Genomic DNA, 27078 nt, shown 5'->3' on the forward strand with positions numbered 1-27078 from the left:
GGAGAAAATAAAGCTTTCATAAAATCAACTTCTGTGTCTTTAATGTTACCGTTTCTGTTTAAAGGGCCTATAACTTATGTAAACTCAAATAGCCTACATGTTCACTTTATTAATAGAGTCGTGGGCTAAACTTCCTCGCAGCTATCTAAAACCATTAAAGAAGCTCAAAGACTGAACAAGTAGGCTATGACAAAGTAGGCATAGTTTTTATAGACAAAATCATGCTATTTTATAAACTAACTTATGCTTATATAAACAAGAAAGTCTTTCCACCTTCCAAAACGAAACAACAACAACAACAAAATAATCGAATTATATAATCACATAAACAGCAATTAACATTCAGTTTGGAGTGGAACGGTAGTTATATAATCGTAAATTAACAATGATTGTGACAAGGTGGGAACGATGACTCCTGATTGTGTGATAGTTTGCACCCAGTTTCATTAATGAATCACCGTGTGCAGGCTGAAGCGGGCGGGCTTTTGCACTCGGTCTGCGTCAGTTGTATAAAAGCAGCCTGCGATCAGTCCCTGGTACCTTCCACATCAACTCATTCACAAACCGAGTGAAGTGATATTTCAAGGGACTCTCTGACTCTTTGCGAATACTCCTGAGGAAAATGGATCCTTGCGATTGTGCCAAGAGTAAGTGTTTTATACGCATTTACAATTGTTTAGTTTACCTTTGAAATTCAGGTTGACCGGAAAGACTTTTTCTACTTTATCTCTTTGGTAAAGTGTTCCAATCACCCTGACTCAACCTACTTGCTGCCAGTATATCAGCAACATGCATTTTAACTAGTTGCTTTTGTGTACAGCTGGAACTTGCAACTGTGGTGCTACCTGCAAGTGCACCAATTGCCAGTGTACCACCTGCAAAAAGAGTATGTGACCTTTTTTGTAATACTTTTAATTTATATATTTTTATTCATGAGTTGACTAATTTCTTGACTGTAACTATTGTTACAGGTTGCTGTTCCTGCTGTCCATCTGGTTGCAGCAAATGTGCCTCTGGCTGTGTCTGTAAGGGCAATTCCTGTGGCTCCAGCTGCTGTCAGTGAGGAGGTCAACGTGATGTTTTGTTACAGCAATGTGAATTTGTTCGTCTGTACTCCTCATCGTTTTGTATCGCATAAATGTATATGAGATAATAAATGACATCCACTTGTTCTCAATGTTTTGCTTGTGTTTAATGTAGCTGACTTGTTTAACAAAGGCTAAATGGGGGGGGGGGGGGACAACAATGTACTGCTTCAAATAAGATGCAACAAATATGTCTGCTCTTTCTAAATGGGCAAATGTGTTTCTGCCATGTACCTTGTCTACAATATACTAATAGCAGCAGTTATTTGTGTGGCTTTTTCATTGTTCTTTTTGTTTGTCAACTCTTATTGTGCACTTTAAACTTTAACAACAGAGGTTTTTGTTTAAAACATTAGTTTTTCCAGATTATGAGCTCACTTACGTATGGAAGCCTGTCTGTGACTCAGAATTTTGACAGCTTATTTTCCTCACAATTGTGACTTAAAGAAATGTGTGCTTGAGTCACAATTCTGAGATGTAAGAGTTGTGACTTTATATCATGCATCTGAGTAAAATCTGAGAAGTCCCAATTTAATTTTTATTTGGTGGTGGAACTGGGTTTCCATACTAAAGTGTGTCCAAGCATGCTTGCTGTTTTAGCACAATACTTCCCAGCAAGCAATAAGCTCCTAATAATAAAGGTCCCAGGAAGAACCAAAATGGGCTTTGCATTCTGATTGCCATATAGACCCATTTTATAATCTGTAGACCCTTTTATGCAATGGAAAGGGTCTTTGGATATTAGCAGTTCTTCATGGAGCCATACACCCTGCCAAAGAACCTTTTATTTTTAAGAGTATAGCGGTCATTTGTCTAAAACTATAGACCTGGGCCTGTGTTTATCAAGCATCTTAGAATTACAAGAACACTGCTACGACTTGAGTAAAAAAATTCTTGGCTCAACTCTGCACTTAAAAGTTAGTTATCAGGCATCCCAATCATACTTTAAAGTGTAGGACTAAATCTTAAGTCTTAGTCTTCGAGTTGATTCACGACACTTTGTTGTGCCACAAATGGGATTTCAGATGATGTCATAGGCATGAACTAATCACTGAATAGATGTCCTTATTTAAGAATAATCTCAGATAAATTCTCATTGAATGGTGAAATTTCCAAGAGGAGTATACATTCAACATGCATTTGAAAAGAAAACATTGTAAGAGAATACATTATAATATACACATTTCGAAATGAAAGAGAAACACATTTTCCACCATGTCTTATGTCAAATTTTTAAACTGGTGTGGTGTTAACTGACCTTCCTATGGCTTAGAAATTTTTTTAATATAACCAGACACCATTGTTTCCAAAAGAAAACCGTACTAGCAGGAGGAAGAAGTGCTATTAGCTGAATTAGTTGAACAACAATTTTTTTTATATAAAGCTCAACTGCCAGCTCTGTCCAAATAATACCGTTTTATTTACTGGTCATTGTCAAACATTTCAAAAACATTCTCCCTCTCTTGAAAGTTTTGCGCATGTCTCTGTCTCATCAGTGCCATTACAAGCCCCTACTGGCAACTCCTAACTTGAGAGACCTCTCGAGCTGTCTTAAATAACTGGGAGAGTAAGAGTGAAAGTAAGCTTTAAGAAATGTAATAACTTGCTTTTATACTTAAGTTTGAAAGTAGGAGTACATTTCATGAATTCTCAGCACTTAAGACTAAAATGGCACTTTAAGAAGCTTGATAAATACGGGCCCTGATAAAATCTGGCTATGAATAATCCACTTCTAGCCAAAATAACCTTAAATTTGGTTGTCATTTTTGCCAAAATTACTTGTAAACTGATATTCCATCATGTGATTACAAGGTGTTTGGTTTCCTTTCTTTGACATGCTCATGTTCTAGATGACTAGTATTCTTGGGCTATGATTAGACTTCTATTAAATTTTTGACAGCACAAAAATTGCCTTGCTGTAGTCTGAGACATTTAGATGGCTATTAGATGTCTGTTAAACAAAATTGATTGCTGGGAGGATAGTTCACCCCAAAAAATAAAGTTACTATCACTGACACTAACCACAATGTTCCAAACCTCTGTTTGTTTTTTCTACTTAACACAAAATGTGTTTTTTATTTTTGTTTTTTTTTTATTTTAAGAATGTTAGTAAATAGACAATAGATGGTAGCCACTGCCTTTAATAGTAATTTTTTTAAACTAGTTCTCTGGAAGTCAATGGCTTTTGGCAACTGTCAACTGAAGAATCTCATGCAGGTTTGGAACAACATTAGGGTGAAAGTAATGAACATTTACATTTTTGGGTGAACTATCCTTTTAAATGAGGTTCAACTTAGATGCCTACATGACAGGTTGCAGAAGGACTTGATATAAATTTCAATATTATTACTGTAATTTAGTACTACTATTAGCTATTCATTATAGTGTACACATTGATTTATATATTCTATAAACTTTATAATATACTTAAAAATATTATTTTTAAATATATAAGTATCATGATTTGTAAAAAATCTCATATAGCCCTACCATCATAGCAAGAATATCGGAAACCGCTGTATCATCACTGTCCGGTTTCAGTCAAATTGATTTTCAAGTAACGTTAATCTTAAAGAAATTGTGTATGATTTGATCTCACTGGTATAAACCACAGACTGTAAAACAAATATAAACTCGTATTGTAAACAGAAACATCTGAATAAAGTTCAATCGAGAGCGGCTCTAGTCGCGGGTGCTTTTGGGAAAAACGGTTTGAACCAATCGGCGCTCGCGCTTACAGGAACCCGGGAGTTCACGAGGGGATGTGTTTAGCATAGCGGCTAAAGTGAAATTAACCTATTATAGCCGCTATAAGGATTCAGATACAGCGAGGTTGGTTGTTACACGTGCATTAGCTAAAGAACTATTATAGCTATTAAGCTTGTTAATTGAATTCGCATTTGACAGGTGTCTGTTTGGGACACGTTTACCGACAGCACCTCATGTCAAGTTAGCTTGCTAGCAAGTTACAGACATTTCTATTGGCTGCTTTTATTGCACAAGCTTAACAACAATGCCATTCTATCTATCTATCTATCTATCTATCTATCTATCTATCTATCTATCTATCTATCTATCTATCTATCTATCTAATATTCCTCCAAGTTAGTAACCTAGTCTGCTAAATTAATAAGTGAATGTATGTAATCATGTACAGTATATAATTTCACTGACTTACCCAAGTAAGCATAATGATATACACTGTATTTTCAGCACAAATCCCACAGTTAATACTGTAAAATCATAATAAATTAACATGGGTCTAATTGTAACTGTAGGGTTATTAATGTAAAATGTTTTTAGTTTTATAGTAGTGACAAGAACTGTACAATCTGATAGTTTGCTGGGAGTTGTTACTTTGGTACCTGATATACTCAATACAAATAATGTGTGTATCACCATGTAACACAGATATTCTTCTCTTGTTTTACTGTCAGGTGGAACAGGTGCTGGATTGTGGATATGGATACTGAGGGCTTCAGGGAGCTCCTGCAGCAGGCAGAACAGCTTGCAGCAGAGACTGAGGCCGTGTCCGAGTTACCCCATGTTGAGCGAAACCTACAGGAGATCCAGCAGGCAGGAGAGCGACTACGTTCCCGCACTCTCACCAGAACCTCTCAAGACACTGCTGATGTTAAAGCGTGAGTTTTCCGTTTGATGTGTTTATGTATTTTAAATGCATTTGATGTCATTTGAAAAAGCATGCTCTTTACAATGGTGTGGTCATTCATTTTCTTTTTTCTTACTTCAGCTCCATCCTCCTGGGCTCTCGGGGTCTTGACATCTTCCATATCTCCCAGCGTCTTGAGAGTCTCAGTGCAGCCACTACATTTGAGCCTCTTGAGCCAGTCAAGGACACAGATATTCAGGTTAGTACGTGTTTTGTTTGGGTGTGAGGTTTTATTCCTAGTTGCATTTATACTTTGTACCTCCCCATTGCATTCATTGAGATGCAGCTGTGTAATGTCTTATATTTAACTATTGCCTAAATCCATAGCATTTGTTGTTGAAAGTGCTCTCATTTTCTGCATGTACACTACCTTTTAAAAGAATTTGTATACACCAAGTTCTAAAGTTTGGGATTGGTAATATTTGAAGTCTCTCATACGCACCAAGGCTGCATTTAATTGATTTTAAAAAAAAGAAAGAAATTAAAAACAATATATTACGAATATTATTCTTTCAGATTACTTAATAGGACTAGATGTTGCAATCTCCACAGATTCAATCTGATACTTGTCTTGAGTGGGTTTTGAGGAATCCATTTTTTGGTTTTGAGGGTTTCATTGGTGACCGCTCAGTTATGTTTCCTCCTATATGACAAATCTTCAGTTGTGCACTTTGGCTCCTTTGGCTGTTTCGGGCCATTTACCTCAAGACGCCCTCCACCACAGGCTGATCAGACCTGGGTGTGTCACAAGGGGACTGAATGGTCATTTGATTCCCCACGCTATATCCTTTCTTCACAACCACAGCCAGTGACTGCTTCTTTCAATAACTGTGGAAAGTTATTTGATGGTCTTTCTCTGGGCCTGCCCTCTAATGCCATTTCCTTCAGAAGCCTTGTAGTAGAATTGGCAATAAATCCCCTTCAGGACCTCCACTGGACAAACCTTCACGCTCCAGCCCCTTTTATCTGCCTCTGCCCTTCCAGCTGCCAAGGTAGCATAGTGTGACTTTTTTCTTTCATATGCTTTATTGATTACATTTTCAACAATGAAAGCACAACAGCACAGCATTAGGTATGGGCGCAGGTTAATCACAGCAATCGCTGGTTGGAAAGTGAGTCTCTGGTCTAATTCTTGTTGTATTTCCCAGTCCTTGGCTACATTTAATGGGCTGGAATTTGAGGGTAAAGGGTTAGCCTGCTTCATTTCCCCCTTCTTGGATAGAGGCTATTGGCTTTTGGAGGACAGTCTGGGTATTTGGGATGGCATTGGTTGTGACTCTTATGCTCAATTGCAGAGACTAGGCATCTTAACACTTGGCACCAGGTGTATCTTCCTTAGGTCAAAGATATCTAACAACCCACCAAGATGTGTTTAATCATATAACATCAAATGCTTTCTTAAAATATATTTATTTTTTATTCCTGTGATGGCAAAGCTGAATTTTTAGCAGCCATTACTCCAGTCTTCAGTGCTTACTTTTGTGGAAACAATATATATAGCATAAACCGTGTCTGCAAAGTTACTGCGCTGAAAGTTCTAAGCACGGAGATATTGTCTTTTAAAGTTATAGCAGTTTATTGCCTTCAAAAAATGCCAGCTTGGACTACAACAAGCTTCTTCCCGGGTTGGTGACATCATAAACCCTTGCTAGTCACCGCAGATGTGACTTCTGCACGTAATGGTAAGGGCTGTGGCGTTTCCGGACAACCTGTGCTTGGCACTTCAGCCAATAAAAATACATCAAACTACATTTGGCCATCTAACCAATCTAAGACCATTGTGTTTTTCGGAGGGATGGGCTTCATAGAAGCAGGAAGCAAACAAGCCCTTCAAAGGACAGTGGAGACAGCGGTGTGAAATAAAGGTCAAATATAAGAAAAATATGGCATTTTATAAAAAAAGAGGTATTAAGACATGTTGTATTGTGCCCCATAAACACAACCAAGCCTAGAAAAAAACCACAGAACCACCCCTTTAATATTTCTGTGCTGTATTGGGATGTGCTGTAAGGTAAACCTAGTTGATTGTGGGTTTTTATTTATTTATTTATTTTACATTTTTTAAAACTTCAATCTGTAATTGTTAATGTAATATGTGCCCTTTATTTTAAGTTGCTTAAATTTGAAACAATCTGCTATGCATGTAATGGATTCTATTTTTAAAAAAGAAATCCAGATAGAAACATTATTTGGCTTGTCAGTTACAACAAGCATTTTTAAAGACAAGTTCAAAATTGATGCTAATTTTATGCATTTAACTTAACGTGCATTACTCCAGACATCATTGCCACTTGATTTTAAATAGGCTGATGCGGATTTGGTGTTCAAGAAAACATTTTCTTCATAGTATCAAATCGATGTTGAAAAAGTTTTTTATAACTTTATATTTTTTGTGGAAACGGTGATGCATATTTTTCAGGATTCTTTGCTGAATAGAAAGTTCCAAAGAACAACATTTATTTTAAATACAATTTCCTTTTAACATTATACATGTCTTTACTGTCAGTTTTGATTAATTTAATGGATCCATCTTACTGTCCCCAAAGTTTTTGGTCAGTAGTGTTTCGTTTTTTTTTGTTACTGCTTTTCTCTGTTAGTGATGTACTCTGCATTGACTTAAGGTAATCATTTGATGAGACTTTCTGCATCACTGCCTCAGTAGAAGCCAAATAAACATTTTTAAAAAACTCCACACTCAGCCCATTTATAATTAGCGCTATGCTGTTGCCTTTAGAGTTTGAGAGACAGGGTGGATCTAATGGGTCTCGGTGCATCTGCGTTTATCTTAATGGCAACGGTTTTTCCTGCTCTTCGCGTTTTGTACATTATCATTGCTCTTTTGCGCAGCTTTTCTTGTGTGTACCATTTGATCTGAAAATTTGTGGCCATCTTTTAGAAATTATTTAGTGCACACTCTGTGATTATAATATGTTGGCTTAGGCGTGCCTGCTGTAGCAATGGCTTACAGACCTGATGGCTAAGAGGCATGATGTCGCAAAGTCGGGCAATGCATTGTGTGATTTTCTTAAACCTTTTAGAAAACAAACATTGAAATTACACAGCTAAGAGCATTACAACATACTAAAAAGTTTAGTGTTTTTTGCTGGCAGCTGCTATTTTAAATAAAACAAAATAAATAAAAAAATACCTTTGAACTGAATGATGTTCATTACTTCATGAAACTTAACAGTGGTTACTACGCCCCCCTGTGGATGCTGTCGATAACAGAGGATTATTAAACGGATGCATTTCCATCCCGTTTGCATCTGTTGTGGTACACAAAGCATCTAAAGACCTACGTATTTATGGTGACTGCATTGTAATGCTCCAGGTTTAGTGAATCATAGTGAGCTCACAAGGTCCAAGAATCGACTGCAAGTCAACGGAGAGCTGGCAACCCGCATGAAATTAAATTGGGAGACTTCTTGTGGCTTTTCTTGTCTGCACCTCACAGCATTGTGATCTAATTATACAAAGCTTAAATTAGTCTATTCTAGAGTGATTTTACTGCATATAAAGTGGGAAATGCTTTTACTTTTCTCGTGTATACATTTTTATGCTGCAAACCACCAGTAACCTAAATCACAGGAAGTAATAAATCACATACTTGAATATTGAAGTGGATTTGACATAAACTAAAGCCGGATGGCTTAACTGCTCTTGTCATGCCATTTCTTAGGGCTTCATCCATCATCAGATGATGTAAGGTCATGACTAACATAGTCTTTAATGATTTCTAAAGGTCTATCTTGATCAGACTAAAGAAAGCTTGTTTGAGCCATTTGTTATGTGTGGTTATGGTAGAGGTTTGGTAAATAATTTTGTATTGGGGAAAGATGGCAGCTTTGCTTTGTTAATCCAATGAAATATAAATGTTTACAAAAAAATTGGGCTGTCAAAATATTTCTGTTTATTTGTCTTTTAAAAAAATAATATAAAGACTGAACAGTGGTAGATTTTCTCTGTGTATGTCTCAGTTTTAAAATATCACATTCCTTATTTCTCAAAGTGCTTCAGTTTGAGAGGAAGCTACTGGTATCGATTGATTTAAGTTTTAAAGTGAGTCATTGTAATAAATGGCATCTTAACAATGTTATTGATGATGCTAAATGATGTCCAGTAAAATATGAGTTAAAAGGAGCACTTTTGTGGTTTTATGTCGATGAAGAGGTACTATGAGTCTTACTGAAGTGGCACTTTATGTCTTACTGAAGGGCTTCCATAACTTGGGAAACATGGATCAAACTGGTGATTATCTTTAAATTATCCAAATCTATGGCCTTTTTTAAATGCTGTCAGAGACATTTCTGTAGCCTGTATCAGAAAAACAATAAGATCATTTTATTTTGGAATATAAAGCAGACAGGAAGTAATCAGAATCTGAGCTGGTTGCCGGTACTTTAAAGGGAAAAAACAAAATGTGCTATTAATTTACTCACCCTCAGGCCATCCTGGATGTAAGTGACTTTTTTTCTTCAATATAACATAGACTGTCAAACAATTAATCACGATTAATATATAAAATATGTATAAATTATATAAATACATGTACAGTATATACATATACATACATGTCTTAAATATATACATGTATTTGTGTGTATAAATATACTTAATAATTATATACAGTACGCACACACATATTATGTAAACATACTTTTATTTTGCATGCAATTTATCGTGATTAATCGTTTGACAGCCCTAGTAGAACAGTGAAGAAGATTTTTAGCTGAAACCTTGGTCCTTGGTGATTCATATAATGCAAGCCAATGGCTACCATCACTTTGGGAGTAAAAAAAAAAATATAGGCAAAACAAAACTAATACCTGTGGCTCCTGATGATACATTGAGGTCTTATGAAGTGCACAGTTTTTGGCTCTTTTTCAGAATCAAAAGAGATTTCAGAGAAGTTTAGCCTTTCTGAACAATCACACAGCCACACCCATAAAATACACAAGACGTTTAACGCATTATGGCCTGCTGATAATAGCAATTGGATGATGTCCTCAACTACTTATTTCCATAAAGGATAAACATATTCTCCTCTGTTTGTCTGTTATAGATGTTCATAGAGAATTGGCTGTTGACTCATCAAGTCCTTTAATGATCCACTTGGTTTTAGCTTCCTGAAGGTTCGAAGCCATTTACCCCCACCCATCTTTTCCTCTGCTTATCTCTTATCTCCTTCTCTTTTTCACTGTCTATCCCTTCCCCTTCCCCTACTCTCATCGTCTTTTTTGTTAGACATATTTTTGTGGTGGGCCTTGCCAGAGTGCGGCTCGGCTCTTACTGGAAGTGCACTTACTGCCTGGCACTTTCTTCACCTCCCTCCCTGCCCGCATATGTGTGTGTGTGTGGCTGACAATCTCTTTAGCATTTTCAGTACAAATCTGATTGACTCTAAGGGCTATGAGATTTAATATCTTCCCTTTGTCAAACTTGTGTAACTGCTCTTGCATTCATCATCATCTTCATTCTCATTATGTATCGCCGCCATCTCAATCTCCTATTGAAAAGACGTTCGGGATTGCATTAAACTCGCTGCTGAATTAAACAAAGATGCTGCAGGTGCCATGCTCAGAATTGTATCAGTATAATTGTGCCGAGACATCCAGATGTGCATCGACTCTGCGAGGTGGTAGCAGAGTGTAAATTGTATATTGTGCGTGCTCCATAAGGCTGCTGAGCTGCCTGCCTGCCTGAAGACAAAGGAAATGCACGCTGCTGATGAGGCGTAGTCTCCTGCGTTTCTCTCGCCTTCTGCGTTTCATGTGTGTGGGCAAACGTGCAGCCTTCTGTAATCCACGTTTTTTCTTAATAAAAGCTAAATAAATGTATTTTATTTTAGCATCATAACGGGAAGGCTGGAAATGCTTGATGGTGTTAGGTGGCTGTGTCCTGTAGACAAAAAGGCAAACGCCTGAAATGACTGACTGAAAGCGGGAGATGCTTTACCCGAGCTAAATGGCGCAGAATAGTGCGATGCGTCTCATCTTTTTCTTTAACTCTCACCTACTTCCTTCTTTCCTGCACCATACCTTCACACGAGAGTGTGTTATCCAAGCGTGCAGAATGGTAGGTGTGGGATAAGTGCAAATAGCGCTACATGTGGAGTCTGATCTCTGGTCAGTGCACTCTGTTCATTAACTAAACATGACTCTTAAGAGGATTATTAGCCCAGTTTCTGGACAGGATGTCGAAATCCATCAGGAGAGTGTGTGTGTGGGGGGGGGGGGGATCCATTACCATAATTGCATTGCGCTAGCAGAAGTGGAAAAAGGAAGGATGCAGAGATGTTTAAAAAAGGAAGAAATGAGTGAGAGTGAACGAGGAGGCTGGCAGGGATGCTGGAGGAGAGAGGAGGAGGAGGGGTGGACGGCTGATGGTGAACAGGCACACGGATCAGGTTGAATAATGATTTCTCCTCGGATTCCCCCCCCCCATTTCTCTGGGCTGACTTGGTACGCTCCGCCTCCGACAATAAAGCAGCCCACAGTAACCCTGCTCGTGGCTCATATCTAGGTTCAGACCACTGGGCCGCCTTGAGGTAAAGAAGAGTGCATGTGGCAGACACAGTGTGGGCCTCTGGTAAAGGAGGTCAGAAACGCCCCAGAAATGCACTGGCCTGCTTCTACAGGACGAAGAAGATGGAGAGAGCGCGAGCAGGGACACACGGACACACCTCTCCCAGACAGTTTTACCTCCAAGCAGCACTTTCCCTGCAGGTTAAACCAGAGTATGAGTGAGTATCACCTACACGACACCTCACTGTACTGAATATGCCTCAGTCAGTCGGTTTAACCGGGAAAAAGAGACCGTCGCCTTTTCCGAAGGGATGATGAAGATGACGAAGAGGAGGATGATGAAGGCTTGTCTGTAACACAGGAAGTGGTTGGGTTAGGGTGGGGTTCCTTCACTCCTTCTTTTTGTGCAGAAGTAAATGAAAGATAAGAAAAAGAAAGGGATGTGCAGATACAGAAGGGGGGGTTTTAGTTTAAATCAACTGCCGTGGGTTTGGTTAGCGTATGTATGCATGTCTTTTGTCCAGCTCTTGCATTCGATGCCATTCTATGTTATAGATCCTGCTATATGCTCCTGCAATTTTCACTTTACTTCTTAATCTGTGATGGACAATATCAGTGCATTGCGTTATACCGGATATCAAAATATAAATGCATCCACAATATGGTGTGTGCATCATGAACATGTGTGAATTGTTGCATTCATTGAGTATGTGTGTATGTGTGCATTTCATATTATAATGACTTTTTTTTGCTCGTTTTGATGCACCGTTTTTATCTCAAACCCGCTCAATATTCGCTGTACCTTGAATCTTCCAGAAATCCACAGCACGTAATTGTATGGGATATGATAACCTCCCCTTTCAACCTATGAGATCTGCATTTTGTCTAACTGTTTTAATGGCAGCCTTTAGTCATGCATTTATTTCCTTGTGGTCAGATGATTCAAAATGTGCATTAGAATATATGTGAATCTTTGCTACCAATTGAACATCTGATCTCTTCGGATAACTTTGTTTCATTCGATGTGACTAATAATAGGTTAAAATACCAGATGCAATGATACGCTTCACAGTATGTAGTAAGCATGTTCTCGGTTTAGGCATGACCCAAATGCATCCATTTAAAACGTGTTCCTTTTGTCAGTTAGTGGCTCTTGGGTACTTGATGCAGAGCATAGATACCTGAAGGGGGCACTGTTCTTTAGCTAGCGGTTTGAGGCACAGTGACTGAGCAAGAAATAATGCTGCTAAGTATGAAATGTTGGTTACTCCCACACCTTAAATCCCCCCCCCCACCCCCCCACCAATTTTCATCTCTGTATCCATTAGTTCAGCTTGTTCGTTCAAAATGTGTCATATAGACTTGCATTCCCCAAATCAGAATAAATCAATCCTCAATTACAGCTGTCAGTCAAAGTGGATGGGGTGATGGGGGTCGTGCGATCTCGAAGGGGGGAGGAAAGATGCAAGGAGTCATCGGGGGGAGGGGAGGGCAGGATTGAACTCTGTACTGAAGACTTGGATAAGAATGGTGATTGAACTATTTTAATGGAGTCAAGGATAAATCTTGAAAATCGGTGTACTTTTATTGAATATTATGTCACGTTTTCTGACATTACTACATTCAGTCACATTCAATGTAAAAATGTACTTGATGCTCAACCCCATTCATTTTGCAATAATAAAACCAGATGAGTGCAGTTTCAGTTCAGAGGTCTCGTTTCTCTTCTCTTCTTCATCCTTTAATATTGTTTTTTTAGCAGTCTGATGATCCTCCAAACCCATTAGAACCAGCTTCCCCTTCCGTCAGTACCACTCCCTATCCCAACCCCCACTCAATGTGTGTGTGCGTGTGTGTGTGTTGCACGTCATTCCAGTGACTTCTCTGTCCTCAAGATCAGCAGCTGGATCTTTCTGTTCTGTGTTTAATCAAAACGAATGCGGGTGTGTTTGAGTGTGAGTGTTCGTTACACAGCTGTACATCAAATACGAGTGCTCTTTGTGCATCCATACAGGTTGTCCGAGCTGCACACACCGTCATCTAGTCAGAAAACGTAGCTTGTGTGTCCGTGGAGGCTACTGATGTGTGCATTTTCCATCTGTGATCGAACAAAGATGACGTTTTAGATGATGATGGTCCATAATTAGATATAAGCAGCTGTTATCTTAATGATTTGCGGTGGGAAACATTCAAATCAGGCTTTTCTCCGTTTTTGTCAGTGTCATAGAGTGGTCCAAAAAGTCTAGATTCGTGGAAACCAAGCAGTTTGAACCACATTTTCCAAACTCATCCATGAACATCTGTCTGTCAAACTGTGGTTTACGTATTTACACAAATGTGGAATATCTTAAATGCACAGTAGTTTTAGTACACTCGAGAACGTATTGAACCAAAGCTTTGCTGAACAAGCTATGACCAGTCGAGAGCCACCATTTTGGGCAAGAGATCTCGCACAGGGTCGATTCGAAGCGCATTTTTAGCAGTGATTTCGATAATGATGCCAATTCTCCATCTCTGGCCTGTGGCGCTTGCGTCTTAGAGGAAGTATGGAAGGAACGAGAGAGAAAGGGAGAGAGGGCGTGTGCTCTGCATGCAGAAAAGGGAAAAGTAGGTTGCAGTACGTTTAACCTCCATGCCGTGCCTCTTGTTCCAGGGCTTTCTGAAGAACGAGAGAGACAATGCACTGCTGTCAGCCATCGAGGAATCACGCCGCAGGGTGAGTGTCTTCCTCTACCTCTCTATATCATTTTACATCCATTTATTTTCCTAGTTAATCAAATTATGTCTTTTTGTCTATTTATAGAGGAAAGGAAAGTGATATTTAGCAACATTAAACTTCAGTGTAACTACATTTTGTATTATCCAGACATTTAGAATCTGCACAATTCATTTGACAGCTCCTTTAAAACCGTATCCTTCCAAGGATCACACTTTCTGTTTCTGGTCAAATCCCCTTTTCCCCTTATTACCTCTTCAGCCCCTGTCAGCAAGGTAAAAACAGGCCCTTTCAGCTGTTATTATGGTATCCATCTCTCAGCATCTCTCAGAGAGTTCAGGTCAATATCTATCTATCCTCTCAGTCTAGTCATCAAACCTCTCAGGAATGTCAGCAGAGAGATGGAGAGGATAATTTGCTCACCAAAGAGGAGGTGTTACCCAACAACCCAGATGAATTGAGCGTGGCAAAATGTTGCTGGTGAAAGTTTTAGGTCCTCAAGCACTACAGTAAAAATGTATGCCCATCGTAGACAGGATCAAAATTGCATAGTTTATATTTATTTAAAATAATGGTTGAGTGAGTTATTTTAGTTGTCATATTTGTGCCTTTCACCATCTAAAATGGCAGAAAAAAAGTGGCAACTAATCTTGATTTAGTTCCTCATATTTTTATATTTGTGGCTTAATGGGAGGAATATTCCACATATCTGTGGCCGCATGGAGATCTGGGCAAACATTTGATTGAATTCTGAAGTTTTCTTTAGCAGATCATTTATACGTTTTTGAATCTTGCACGTCACTTACATCAGCAAGTGTCAGACAATATTTCTTAAAATTCGACATAAACCATGTGAAGCTGCAGTTCCTAATAAAGTTACCGTCCAACTGGCAAGTCATTTATTCACACTACTCTCCAAAGCCAGTTTTAAATTTTGTTTCCCAACTAAACTACAGGATGATTAATGGCTTTTTTGACACAGCAAAATCATCTGGAGAGCAGTGCTTATAAAGCCATACACCATTGTTTCCCACCCCAAAACAAAAAGCCCCTATGTGGATTTTCCTCTCTGAATTTTACCTGATTCGCATTAACTTCTGCCCGTTGTACTGATATTATCTCACTTCCTCCATCATTAAGCTCGATTCCAAAATCTCTTCCTCCAGAGTTCAGAAGCCTTTTTAATTAGTACGCTTGCAATTATCACACGTCAATCCGCCGGGACCGAGAAAAATAGACGAAAGGTCTTTGGATTCAATCAGGGTACGGGCTAAATCGGTAGTAGGCGTGAAGACAGACCCAGATAGCGGCACAGTTCCATTAGCGAGGCCTCCGCGCATCCAGGCTTTAGCGGGCCAGACCCAGTTTGAGTCTCCCCAGGCCCAGCTCTCATTCCTTGTCCCTCGGAGGTGGGATTGGGGGAGGGGTGAAGATAGTGGTGCCCGTTAGCGCTTATTGTGCACAGTATGCTTTCCAGATCCAGGCTGCTCCCTTCTTACTCCGCTAGCTATTTTTAATGTGTCACATGTTGGGTAACCTATATATTCACTGAAGGCTTTGTAGTTTCACTCGTTTTACTCACTATAATCAAATTTAGTCTGTGATTTTTTTCATGTGTGATTAGTAACTCACCCCTTCTATTTTACTCGTTCTGTCCTTCACGCAGACGTTTCTGTTGGCGGAGGAGTACCACAGAGACTCTATGTTGGTGCAGTGGGAGCAGGTGAAGCAGAGAGTGTTGCACACCCTGCTGGGAGCTGGAGAGGATGCACTGGACTTTAGCCAGGAAGTGGAGGTCTGAGGAACATCACGCCACATAAAACACAATTCACACACAGGTCATATATGATAAAAACTCCCTTGTATATTCTATATAAAAGCACTAACTCACCTCACATCACATGTGACGTGTTCGTGAAGCACATATTTTCTTGTTTAGCATCTAAGGAGCTTGTTCAGATCTGTTGCTGTGATACGGCCAGCCTGTGGCTACGTTTGGCCTGGATCTGAGTGTTAGCGAAATCTTATCTGGCAAGAGCTTTTCTTGTTCTTTTCAGACAAGGACATTCCGGCCTGATTGTCTTTTAGTAATTATAAAAGATGATAAATCATTACGTGAAGACTTCATCAAATCGGACTTGAAGCTGAAGTCATTTGTATGATAAGCGTCCCCAAATGGAATTGCAAAAATTTCCAATTAATACAAAGTTATATGATTTTTTATTTATTTTATGCTGTGAGCATATTAGCATAAATATGTTAATATAAATAAATGTATTATATATATATAATATATTCATAAAAACTATAGAGAGTGAGTGAGAGAGTTAGCTTTGTTATAAACTAATTTAAAATGTATATATTTAATTTGATATTTTATATAACACTAATTTCCAATAAATGTGTTTTTGTCTTGTGCTGTGGGTACATTAGTGTGTGTGTGTGTGTGTGTGTGTGTGTGTGTGTGTGTGTGTGTGTGTGTGTGTGTGTGTGTGTGTGTGTGTGTGTGTGTGTGTGTGTGTGTGTGTGTTTTTTATATTTTATATAGAGTTGTATATGCTCTCGGGATACAAAGGGAGGGGGGGGAGCCATGTGACAATAAGATGGGATGACATTGGCTGCTTTAGAGGCTATTATTCATGAATAAAGGTTCCTTTGGCAGCACTGCTCACATTTCTGCTGTCACAAAATGGAGAGGTGAGCAAGAGGGAAGGATGTAGAAAACATCAAACATTGAAGATGACAAGCACTCCTCTTCTGAATAATATATACCAAAAAAAAGCATGGTTCATTTTTATGTCCTCAAGTATAACAATAGTCTGTCTACGGCAAACAATGACAGTCTTTTTGAGATATTCAAACGTGTCTTTCCTTTTATTGTCCCATAAAGGATTCGAGAAGAGTGTTGTGTTTGTGTGTGTATTGTGTATTTTGCTCTAGGAGATTTTTGACTGCTGTCCTGCTGCTTTAATTATTAAACAGCAGTTACATTTTCCATGTGTGACCTGCTGTTCTCTTCCTATGCCAGGAGCTCACTCTTCCTTGTACCACCAGCCTGAGTCGCCCCCTCCCTGCTAGATAGTCACACAAACTACAACGCCTCAGTGGCTTTCTTGCCAGGCTGTTCGTAGAAATTTGCTACTGGGAGGGAGTGTGTGTGTGTGTGTGTGTATATGTATGTGTATTTGTGAGTGTTTTTGAAAATAATTTAAATTAAAGCACCATATGCTTTATGTACATCAAATATTTCTAAATATGATGTTTAGGACTGGTTGTGGATGCATTTATGTCCACAGCGTATACAATTTAAGGTTTTCGTGTATGTGTGTGTGTGTGTGTCTGTCTGTCTCTCTCTCTGTATATTCACAGTACTGAGCTGTGTGCGCTCAAGCGTAAGTTATGTTCTTAACAATAGCTTCACGCTACATTGGTCGCTGCATTTAGATTAAAACAACTCTCCGAGATAAACGCAGCTTGTGCACTTGTCAAACCCACGCTTTTAGAGGCTCACATATGCACACCTACACATGTAGAGAATATTAATACGGTCCTGTTGTGTAGACATCCTTGTTTATGCCTTAACGACTGTTGCTATGTACCCCACAGCCCAGTTTCGTGAGTGAGGTCGCAATTCCAGGACGCAGTGCGCTGGACAGTGTGGAAGTTGCCTACAGCCGACAGGTTTGTAGAAATCCGTACATATACAACATTAATATAATGATGTATAATAATATAAAAAAATACAAAATGTAAAAAAAGTCTTCTTTTTTTTCAAATTGTTATTTTAATTTATTGATTTATTTATTTTATATTTATATCAAATTTAGATAAAGTATGTATGTGTGTGTGTATATGTATATATATATATATATATATATATATATATATATATATATATATATATATATATATATATATATATATATATATAATTTAATTTAATTAAAAATGTATTACAGCTATAGCAAAGAATTATACATGCATAAAATTAGTCATCTAAACATTATAATTTACATTAGAAGTGATAATTCTCTAGTATGGAGACGGTAAAATGGTCACTAATGAATCATTCAGTCCTAGTATATAAGTAATGTTGAAAATAAACAAGTGGTTCATAGTTACTCAGAGTACCTTGTCATTTTGTTAAGCTTAGCTTTTTTCTCGGTCAGTTATCTAGACACAAGAATAAATGAGTTGTGTTTTGCGAGCCTAGCTTGATTGATCGATAAGATTGATTGGCTGGAAAGAAGCATGATGGGTAAGCTCCCGATCTATCCATAAAGGGGAGGGCCGTCTCTCACTCTCTTCCCCTTTGTTCTCCTTTTTTATTATCAGATCTCTCTTCTATTTCCTGTGCCTTTTTTCTCTAATCATGTGTCGTCACATCGCCTGCGGAGTCATCTTTCTGGTCTTTGCGCTCTTTTTTGAAGACCTTCTAAACATTTTTATCCTTTTTATTTTGTTTTTCATCATCCTTCATTTCACCTCCAGATCATAGCAGATCTAGCAGTCCAGAGTTTGGCCTTTGACAGCTATCAGTCTTTGACCTTCATTCTAAATGAGCATTTTTCTTCTTCCGTTTAGATCTACATCTTCAATGAGAAGATAGTAAATGGGCATCTTCAGCCCAACCTGGGTGATCTCTGTGCCTCAGTGGCCGAAAGCCTGGATGATAAGGTATATTGCATTTGTCTTGCTTTAGCCTGTGTTTCTAATTGTGCTTTTCATCTCAGAAGTTTAGGGAAGCAATTGCTCTAATAGTAAGGTTTTGTGCATGTGTTTGTAGAACGTTTCAGACATGTGGCTCATGGTGAAGCAGATGACAGACGTTCTGTTGGTGCCGGCAAAGGACACACTGAAGAGTCGAGTGTCTGTGGACATGCAGATGGCCTTTGTGAGACAAGCTCTACAGTTCCTGGAGAACAGGTGAAAGAAAGGAAATGCAGCTTGCTCTTTGATTAGAGAGATTATATTGACCAAAACTAAAAATGTATGTATGTATGTAAGAATATTGAAATTACCAGTTGGAAAGAAAATATGTTCATGCTATAGCCAACCCAATAAAATGGCACTTCAAGATCTTTCATTATTTAGTTAATATTTTAATAATATTTATTGGTAAATTAATCTAATTATACAAAAGCTTATTTTTTTAATATTTAAATTTATCCCTGTGAAGGCAAAGCAAAATCTTCAGTGTCACTCACAAGAATATTCAGAAATAATTTTAATATGCTGATTTGGTGCTCAATAAATATTTCTTATCAATGTTGGCCCACTCTCCCCCACCATAAAAAAAAAATCTTACTGAACCCATCATTTTTCAATGGCTCCCATGGTCTTTTGAAAACCTGCAAATATCAGGGATATTCCCCCACATATTTCATTACTTGAAACATTTGTGAATATTGATTTTATGCAGTACAAATTGAATCGGCTTGATTTTAGTCGTCAACTTTAAAATCAACTTTAATAATTAGTAGGGCTGTACTAGAATAATCGAATATTCGTTCGGTGAGGTGGCATTCGATTTTCAGTTTTGAGATTCGCATATTCTTTTTTTTTTTCAACACGTGACTTCCGTCGCGGACTCATTCTCACTCATGCTTGAAATAATAATAAATAAATAAAAAGCACCGCAACATGCTTTCAATAAAAGCATCGCGCATTTTAAAGATTTAAATTAACAAAAAGTCAGAATAAGACAAAATAAATCCCTTATATAGAATAAAACTAATTGTAATAGATATTACATTTTGTGTCATTTTAAAAACAATTCATTTATTCTTATTCAACTGTTTATAAGCATGCTACTGTGTTTTTTATTTATTACAGTTCGTTGAAATCACTGTGTGTTACTAATTTAATTTCTGTTTTGGGATTCATTTGTTTTAAAGAAAGGTTCGTTATTAATACCTTATTAAAGTTCTTGCTCTCAACAGACTTTGTGTTTTGTATCACTTGTGCACTGTCCGTTTTCTGAGCATAAACCTGCCCGTGTAATGCGTACCGGAAACTGTTCTATTTAAAAGATTATTAAATGTTTATTAATATTTAAAGAATGTGTGCCACCTGATCATATTGCACCAAATGCAACACTGCACTCCACTGGGTCTGCCGCAACACATTTACGATGCCGAAGAGTGAAACGTGAAGTCATGAAAGATGATACAAATGCAAACCGACACTATTATTATATATTTAGCCCCACCCACCGAAGCTTCGAATATTCGATATTGTTTGCCACCTAAGCTTCGAAGCTCAAAAAATGGCATTCGAAACAGCCCTAATAATTAGTTGATTTTAGCAGATTAAAGCATGCCTACAGGCCATAGAGATTTCAGTTGTCTTTTTGAGTCAATTATTTTAAATGAGTCACTTAAACAGCCCTACAAATCAGTCCAAATTAATCATTAGTGAACCATTCGAAAATAAAATTATCCAAAAATAGTTTTTTTTATATTTTTTATATATATATTGATCTCTGAAAGGGTAAAAGGAAATATCATGTAAATGTACTGGTCAAAAAGTTTGTGAACCCAGTATGTACCATATCCAACAGACTGCTTTTTTCTCTCTTCTGCAGCTATAAAAATTACACTATGGTCACTGTTTTTGGGAATCTGCACCAGGCTCAGTTGGGTGGTGTACCTGGCACTTATCAGCTTGTATGCAGCTTTCTAAACATCAAGCTGCCGACCCCGCTGCCAGGCATGCAGGTACTGCAGCAAAACGTGTCCACACACACCACACAGCACAGACAGCACTACATCATACAGATTAGACGCCATCACTGCAGATACTCTCGAGTGAACTGCGCTGAGTGTGGCTTTCTGTGGTTTAGATAGCAGTGGATTCTCCCTGCATGGGCCAATAAGCTGCTTATTTCAGACTTGAAAGTAAAAAGGGGGTAAATGGACGCAGTGTGACCCAAGGATAAACCTTGCTGTGTGTGCATGTGTGTAACAGGACGGCGAGGTGGAGGGACATCCAGTGTGGGCTCTGATCTATTTCTGCCTGCGTTGTGGAGACCTGTCTGCCGCCATGCAGGTGGTGAACCGGGCACAGCATCAGCTGGGTGACTTTAAGATCTGGTTTCAGGAATACATGAATAGCACTGACCGGCGGTGAGAACGCACATATGCACACCCCAAAAATTTGATTGCATCCTAAGAGAACTATTTCTCCTCTGCTTTTGGTAACTACTTTTCTCTGGTACGCTTGACCCAGCTTGCACCTTTTTGTATCTCATGCATACGTTTATCTTAAAACTGAATAATTCTGTAAATCTGTTTTATAGTTCAGTACAAATTTACTCAACTGCATTGTTCTTCTTAGTTTGTCTCCAGCCACAGAGAATAAACTACGACTTCACTACCGACGTGTGCTGAGGAACAGCGCCGACCCCTACAAGCGTGCGGTCTACTGCCTCATCGGTAAATGCGACATCGCGGACAATCATGGAGAAGTGGCCGATAAGACAGAAGACTACCTGTGGCTCAAGGTCAGATATAGTCACAGACTTGATCATATATTGAGTGGACTTACGTTATAGCTTATAGCTTATATACTTATAGCTTTACATTATCTTTTACTGGTAAGTTTGTTTGCCAAGTTGATCTCTGTGTTTGCTGAATGACTGAGATTTTAGGAATGCTGATATGGAAGAGTTTTAGACGCGAAATCCTTTTGATTGTTTTGAGCCGTGTTCTGTGTCCCTACCAGCTGAATCAAGTGTGTTTTGATGAGGACGGTAGCAGTTCACCTCAGGACAGAATGACTCTGGCCCAACTTCAGAAACAGCTTCTGGAGGACTACGGTAAGACCACCATTATATAAATATAATATAATATAAAATTAAATATATAATATTAAACCATATATAAGTGCGTGTGTTTACATTTTCTAATTGAAACATTTACTCCATTCATAATTATCCAAAAATATTTAACAGCTGCAAGTTTCAACTAGATCAGATTCAGAGAAATAAGCATTATGAAAATTGAAACAAACTAAAATTTGTTAGTGGCACAAGGGGATCCTAAACAGTTCTGTACAACTGGATTAATCAGACTACTCTAAATGCAGGCAATATGGTAAATGGACTGCATTTATATAGTGCTTTCAACAAACCTATGGCCATCTAAAGCGCTTTACATATTTCCTCACATTCACCCATTCATACACCGATGGTGATGTCAGCCATGTAAGGCACCATCCAACTTGTCGGAAGCAGCTGGGGTTAGGTGTCTTGTTCATGGACACCTTGACACTTGGTCAGGTGGAACCGGGGATTGAACCACCAACCTTCCGGTTTGTAGACAACCTACATGAGCCACTGCCGCCCTAATATGTTGGCGATGTCTTAATGCATTGGAATAGAGAGATCTCAACACTATAAATCTAGTGGGCAAGTCTCTCAATATGCAAAACTCAGGTCAAATTATTCCATAAAGCCAATAAATCATCCCACTTATCTTTAGATTTACTCCAGTCCTAAAGGAAGAGATTTAATTGGGCATTTGAAAAACTAGGAAGTTAGTCAGTATGCAAAACCCCCCTATTCAGTCTCTGCCAGTGTGCCTAGCCCAGATAAAACTGTATGTCATTGTGCTGTTTTCTCATGGCTTAAACTTCTCCTCGCCCAGTTTTAAAAAGGCATCCGCTTCGTTTCTTCCACCTGCCTGATGAGTCAGTCTTATCTCGCCAGCACTCCTGCAGTACACCACATTAAAGACTCCCTCTATTGCTGATAAGACTCCTTCACTCCCAGCTGCGCTGCCACTACGCTCCTTGCAAAGTCACAGCAGGTCTTTTCAATGCCGCTTTAAGACGTCAGTTTTAATGGCAATTTAAATAAGAGGGGATTATTTCAACTCATGCAAATGGAAATGAAACAGCCTATTTAAGCACTTCACAGCTGGGGAAGATTTATGTGGAACCTATTACTCGCTTAAAGAAGCATTCAAATTCCTTAAGTTACAAATCCTTATTAGCTGCATGTGCACATTTCCAATATGTGGTTTATATTGTTCTGTAAGTGGTTATGGATTATCCCAAACGCTCATGAACGTGTTCATAAAGGTGTGTGGCATTATTTTAATTGTTTTCTGCAGGTGAGTCCCATTTCTCAGCCAGCCACCAGCCATTCCTGTACTTCCAGGTGCTTTTCCTGACTGCACAGTTTGAGGCGGCCATAGCATTCCTTTTCCGTGTGGAGCGTCTCCGCAGCCATGCTGTTCACGTAGCTCTGGTGCTGTACGAACTCAAACTGCTGCTCAAATCATCAGGCCAGAGCGCACAACTCTGTAAGTTGTGATCATTGAGTGACACCTCACAATCGTATATGTGGTTTCTGTTCTAATGAAGTTTCTGGTCTCTTCTCAGTGAGTCAAGAGGCTGGAGATCCTCCAATGGTGCGAAGGCTGAACTTCATCAGGCTTCTTATGCTCTACACCCGCAAGTTTGAGTCCACTGACCCACGAGAGGCCCTACAGTACTTCTACTTCCTCCGGTAATGGTCATCCTAACCTCAGCTGATGCTATTGGGTTATCTGGAGTAACATACAGTAAATCGATATACCAAACCTGTTCTGAAATCACCTCGTTTCCTCTTTGATGAGTGGCTGAACTTTAAGTCATGTCTGTTTCTCTGAAAATTCCGAGCGGAAATCCCTCTCTGAGAAGAGATTAATGTGTCATGAATAACTCAGAACCTTCCACGAATGATCCATGAATAATTAAACCTGTTCCATGCCCACTGTGAATTTGATGCTTACTTGCCCCATTGTTTTACGAGACCTCACATCCACCGGAAACGGTTGATCTTCTAAAGGTCTTTTATCTCTGGGTTTGCGTGCGTATCACAAAGCGAGCACGTTCCTTTGCAGGCCAAAGTGCTTTTGTGATACAAACGACAACATAATTGCTGTACTGCGCGGAGTGAAAACTCAATCATTGTTCTCTGATTGGCCACAGGAATGAGAAGGACAGTCAAGGAGAAAACATGTTCATGCGCTGTGTCAGCGAGCTAGTCATCGAGAGTCGGGAGGTAAGAAAATGTGCAAGCTCATTGGAGAAACAGTTTGGGCATATTAATTGCCATTATCATTACATAACTTCTGTCAATTCTTAACTCTCTTCCTGTAGTTTGATATGCTTCTTGGAAGACTTGAAAAAGATGGAAGCAGAAAGGTATGTTGGAGGGTTTTGTTGTTATATCACCTGACTGACAGACAGCGAACGTGCCACTGTTGTTTCTCAGTAACTCATTGTGCACACGCTTGCTCTATATTTGGTTCATTCAGCCGTGCAGGGTTGTGTAGAATGTGCTATTGTCTCAGAAGCCTTTACAACACAGTCTGGCCTTTCAAGCTCAAAACCAATTCTACAGCGTCATTGTGCATTCAAAGTCCGGGCTCTAAGCAGCGCTTGTTTTGTTTCCCTTCAGCCCGGCGTGATTGACAAGTTTGCCGGAGACACGCGAGCCATCATTACCAAGGTAGCCTCAGAGGCAGAGAACAAGGGATTGTTTGAGGAGGCCGTTAAACTGTACGAGTTAGCCAAGGTAAGAGAAGCTGTAATGTGTCATTGGGTTTTATTAGTCTAGTGATGATTTTGTGCCTAAAACATCTTTTCTTTCCTGCATCAGAATGCTGATAAGGTTCTGGAGCTGATGAACAAACTGCTGAGTCCAGTTATCGCTCAAGTCAGTGAGCCCCAGTCCAACAAAGAGCGACTCAAAAACATGGCAGTGGCTATTGCTGAAAGGTAAGTATTACATACACAGACCTATAAAGACTATGGATTGTCTAAAGACAATTTCGTCTTTATTTCTCATTATTGGAACTTTATATCTCACAGCGGGACTTTATATCTCCCAATTGCGTCTTTATATCTCCCAATTACGACTTTATTTCTCTTTATTCCTTGTAATTGTGACTTTATATCTGCCAATTGAAACTTTAGATCTCGCAATTACGACTTTATTTCTTATTTTAAACATCTTACAATTACTTAATTTTTTTTACTCTGTGGGTGAAACAGCTTTCATTATCAGCCTCCATCTAAATGGTGCATCATGGGTTTTATGGTCTTGTAGTTTCAATGAACACAATATGGTATCTTATTTGTTTGCGCACAGGTACCGTACCAATGGTATAGCTGGGGAGAAGTCTGTGGACAGCACATTCTACCTGCTTCTGGACCTTGTGACGTTCTTTGATGAGTACCATGCCGGCCACATAGACCGAGCTTATGATGTAAGTCACCTATAAGGCCCTGATCACACACAACGCGTTTTCTTGCTTTAAATTTGTTTTCTATTGGCAGTGAGTATTTTGCATGCTGTTTATGCCCCCCGGGTGCCTAGCATTTTTGTAGGAGCGCTCAGAGCGTATGAGATTCAAAATCAACTCTGAGCAGAAAAGCGCCCGACATCATTCGTGTTTTTTCCTATTGTCCAATCTTATCAAATTAATAGAGAGGCGGGCCTTCCGGTGGGGTCACGGTGACCTTGATTTGACTGACAGGACAACTGATTCGGGCGTTGCCTAGCAATATAGAAAATGCAGTGCAATGCTCTTTTCTAAATATATATATTTTTTAAAGGCAGTGCGCTCTGTCTGATTGGGGCCTAAGGCTCCTGCTGACCGTGGGCCCATGCTGCTAGTGCTAGGCATCTGACTAAACTATATTTTTGTGCCAATCTGTGTTAGGTGATTGAGAGGCTAAAGTTGGTTCCCTTAAGTCAGGACAGTGTTGAGGAGCGGGTCGCGGCCTTCAGAAACTTCAGTGATGAGGTAAGAGATCTTTAAGCATTAGCATAAATTGCCCACCTGCTATTATTTCAAATGCTAAGCTGTTGTGCGCTTCCAGGTGACTCCACATTAAAATCGGCATGAAACGGAAGTTAAGATTTTTCTCCTTATCGTGAAGTATATCCGAGTGAAACAGCCTCTGAAATTAGTAAAAATGTAGAGCGGGACTTGATTTCGTCCTTCAGCAATTTATTGGATCGTTGGAAGTTGGACGTCGCGAACAAAATGGAGGCAGATTTCAATGCCAGTGACGGGTGTCGAAAGGCGGCGCAGAAACGGGACAGAGCGTGATAGCCTTGCCCTCGCACAACAGCACATGATTAGGAGAGAAGAGAAGTTGTTTAGAGGGTGGAGGGGAGTTTAATGTATTTGATTAAAGGTTATAAGGGTAAATTAATTCAATTTAAAAATGAATGAAGTGCACAGATAAATCATTTATAGTAAACACTACAATATTACATATAAATTTGATTTCATGCCATCATAAACAAGATGTCTTCTCAAATCTTTCCTTTTTGGTTGAGTTGACCAAAATTGAGTCTATAATCGTAAAAAAATATTATTATTTTTATAGAGACCTTAATTCACATGGCATTCTCTCCATTATGCCCTAATCTTTCCAGGTCAGGCATAATTTGTCAGAGGTTCTTCTGGCCACAATGAATATCCTGTTCACACAGTACAAGCGTCTAAAAGGGGCTGCAGCAGGCACACCAGGAAGACCACAGCGTTCCCTAGAGGACAGAGACATGGTAAGATGCATTCACTAAGATAACGATTATTGCTTATTCAACTATAAATCTAATCCTGAGTACATTATTCAACTGGACATTGGACACACACTGTGACAATACATGTTAATCCTGATTAGCTCTTCTTAAGTGTGTGTGTGAGAGAGACCAGCGGTGGTTTATTATGCAGTTGTATTTGTCTACTCTCTCTGTAGCTGCTGCGCAGTCAAGCCAGGGCTCTGATCACGTTTGCGGGAATGATTCCGTATCGGATGGCTGGAGATACCAATGCCAGACTGGTTCAGATGGAAGTCCTAATGAACTAAAAACATCCTGTCCCGTCCCATCCTTTCTCCAGCGACTCTCCTTTTTTTGTCCTCATTCTGTGATTTATTTTATCCATTTTTGTATTTTTTTCTCCATAATTTGAAATAAAAAAATTCATTTCAGTTTTGTTTGCTTGTTTTACATAAATCTCTTATTTTATTTGATGTGTTAGTTTTGTCTTGCATTTTCTGTTTGTTTTGGTTTAT

At 39.0% G+C, this 27078-nt stretch overlaps 2 protein-coding genes across 3 annotated transcripts; both read left to right on the forward strand.

Annotated features, from left to right (window-relative positions):
* The first annotated feature begins 488 nt into the window (after positions 1–488).
* mt2 (metallothionein 2) lies at positions 489–1177 on the forward strand. Its single transcript, XM_067419759.1, has 3 exons — positions 489–647; positions 821–886; positions 972–1177. The coding sequence occupies exons 1-3, from the start codon at positions 623–625 to the stop codon at positions 1061–1063; spliced, it is 183 nt and encodes a 60-aa protein (XP_067275860.1). The 5' UTR covers positions 489–622; the 3' UTR covers positions 1064–1177.
* Positions 1178–3776: 2599 nt separating this feature from the next.
* On the forward strand, positions 3777–26994 carry nup93 (nucleoporin 93). Of its 2 annotated transcripts, XM_067420410.1 has the most exons (22): positions 3777–3917; positions 4523–4726; positions 4837–4954; positions 13933–13995; positions 15662–15790; positions 17602–17676; positions 18580–18672; positions 18782–18921; positions 20582–20714; positions 20965–21122; positions 21334–21499; positions 21721–21814; positions 23112–23303; positions 23383–23509; positions 23974–24046; positions 24145–24189; positions 24446–24562; positions 24647–24765; positions 25139–25256; positions 25713–25796; positions 26438–26566; positions 26761–26994. In XM_067420410.1, exons 2-22 carry the CDS (start codon positions 4548–4550, stop codon positions 26869–26871), a joined length of 2463 nt encoding a protein of 820 aa, XP_067276511.1. In that variant the 5' UTR covers positions 3777–3917; positions 4523–4547; the 3' UTR covers positions 26872–26994. The 2 variants fall into 2 exon arrangements, with proteins under 2 accessions (XP_067276511.1, XP_067276512.1); XM_067420411.1 differs by lacking the exons at positions 3777–3917; positions 4523–4726; positions 4837–4954 and adding an exon at positions 11300–11497.
* Positions 26995–27078: the final 84 nt, after the last annotated feature.

The sequence above is a fragment of the Pseudorasbora parva genome, chromosome 16 (genome assembly GCF_024679245.1).
Source record: "Pseudorasbora parva isolate DD20220531a chromosome 16, ASM2467924v1, whole genome shotgun sequence".
NCBI classification, from domain to species: domain Eukaryota; kingdom Metazoa; phylum Chordata; class Actinopteri; order Cypriniformes; family Gobionidae; genus Pseudorasbora; species Pseudorasbora parva.

Excerpts from the sequence above, each read along its gene's own strand:
- nup93 (XM_067420410.1), top strand. The coding sequence starts at position 4,548 with ATGGATACTGAGGGCTTCAGGGAGCTCCTGCAGCAGGCAGAACAGCTT. Across the intron at positions 17,677-18,579 it reads AAGTTGCCTACAGCCGACAG|ATCTACATCTTCAATGAGAA; the intron begins GTTTGTAGAAAT and ends TCTTCCGTTTAG. Across the intron at positions 21,123-21,333 it reads ATGAATAGCACTGACCGGCG|TTTGTCTCCAGCCACAGAGA; the intron begins GTGAGAACGCAC and ends TGTTCTTCTTAG.
- mt2 (XM_067419759.1), top strand. The coding sequence starts at position 623 with ATGGATCCTTGCGATTGTGCCAAGA. Across the intron at positions 648-820 it reads TCCTTGCGATTGTGCCAAGA|CTGGAACTTGCAACTGTGGT; the intron begins GTAAGTGTTTTA and ends TTTTGTGTACAG. Across the intron at positions 887-971 it reads GTGTACCACCTGCAAAAAGA|GTTGCTGTTCCTGCTGTCCA; the intron begins GTATGTGACCTT and ends CTATTGTTACAG.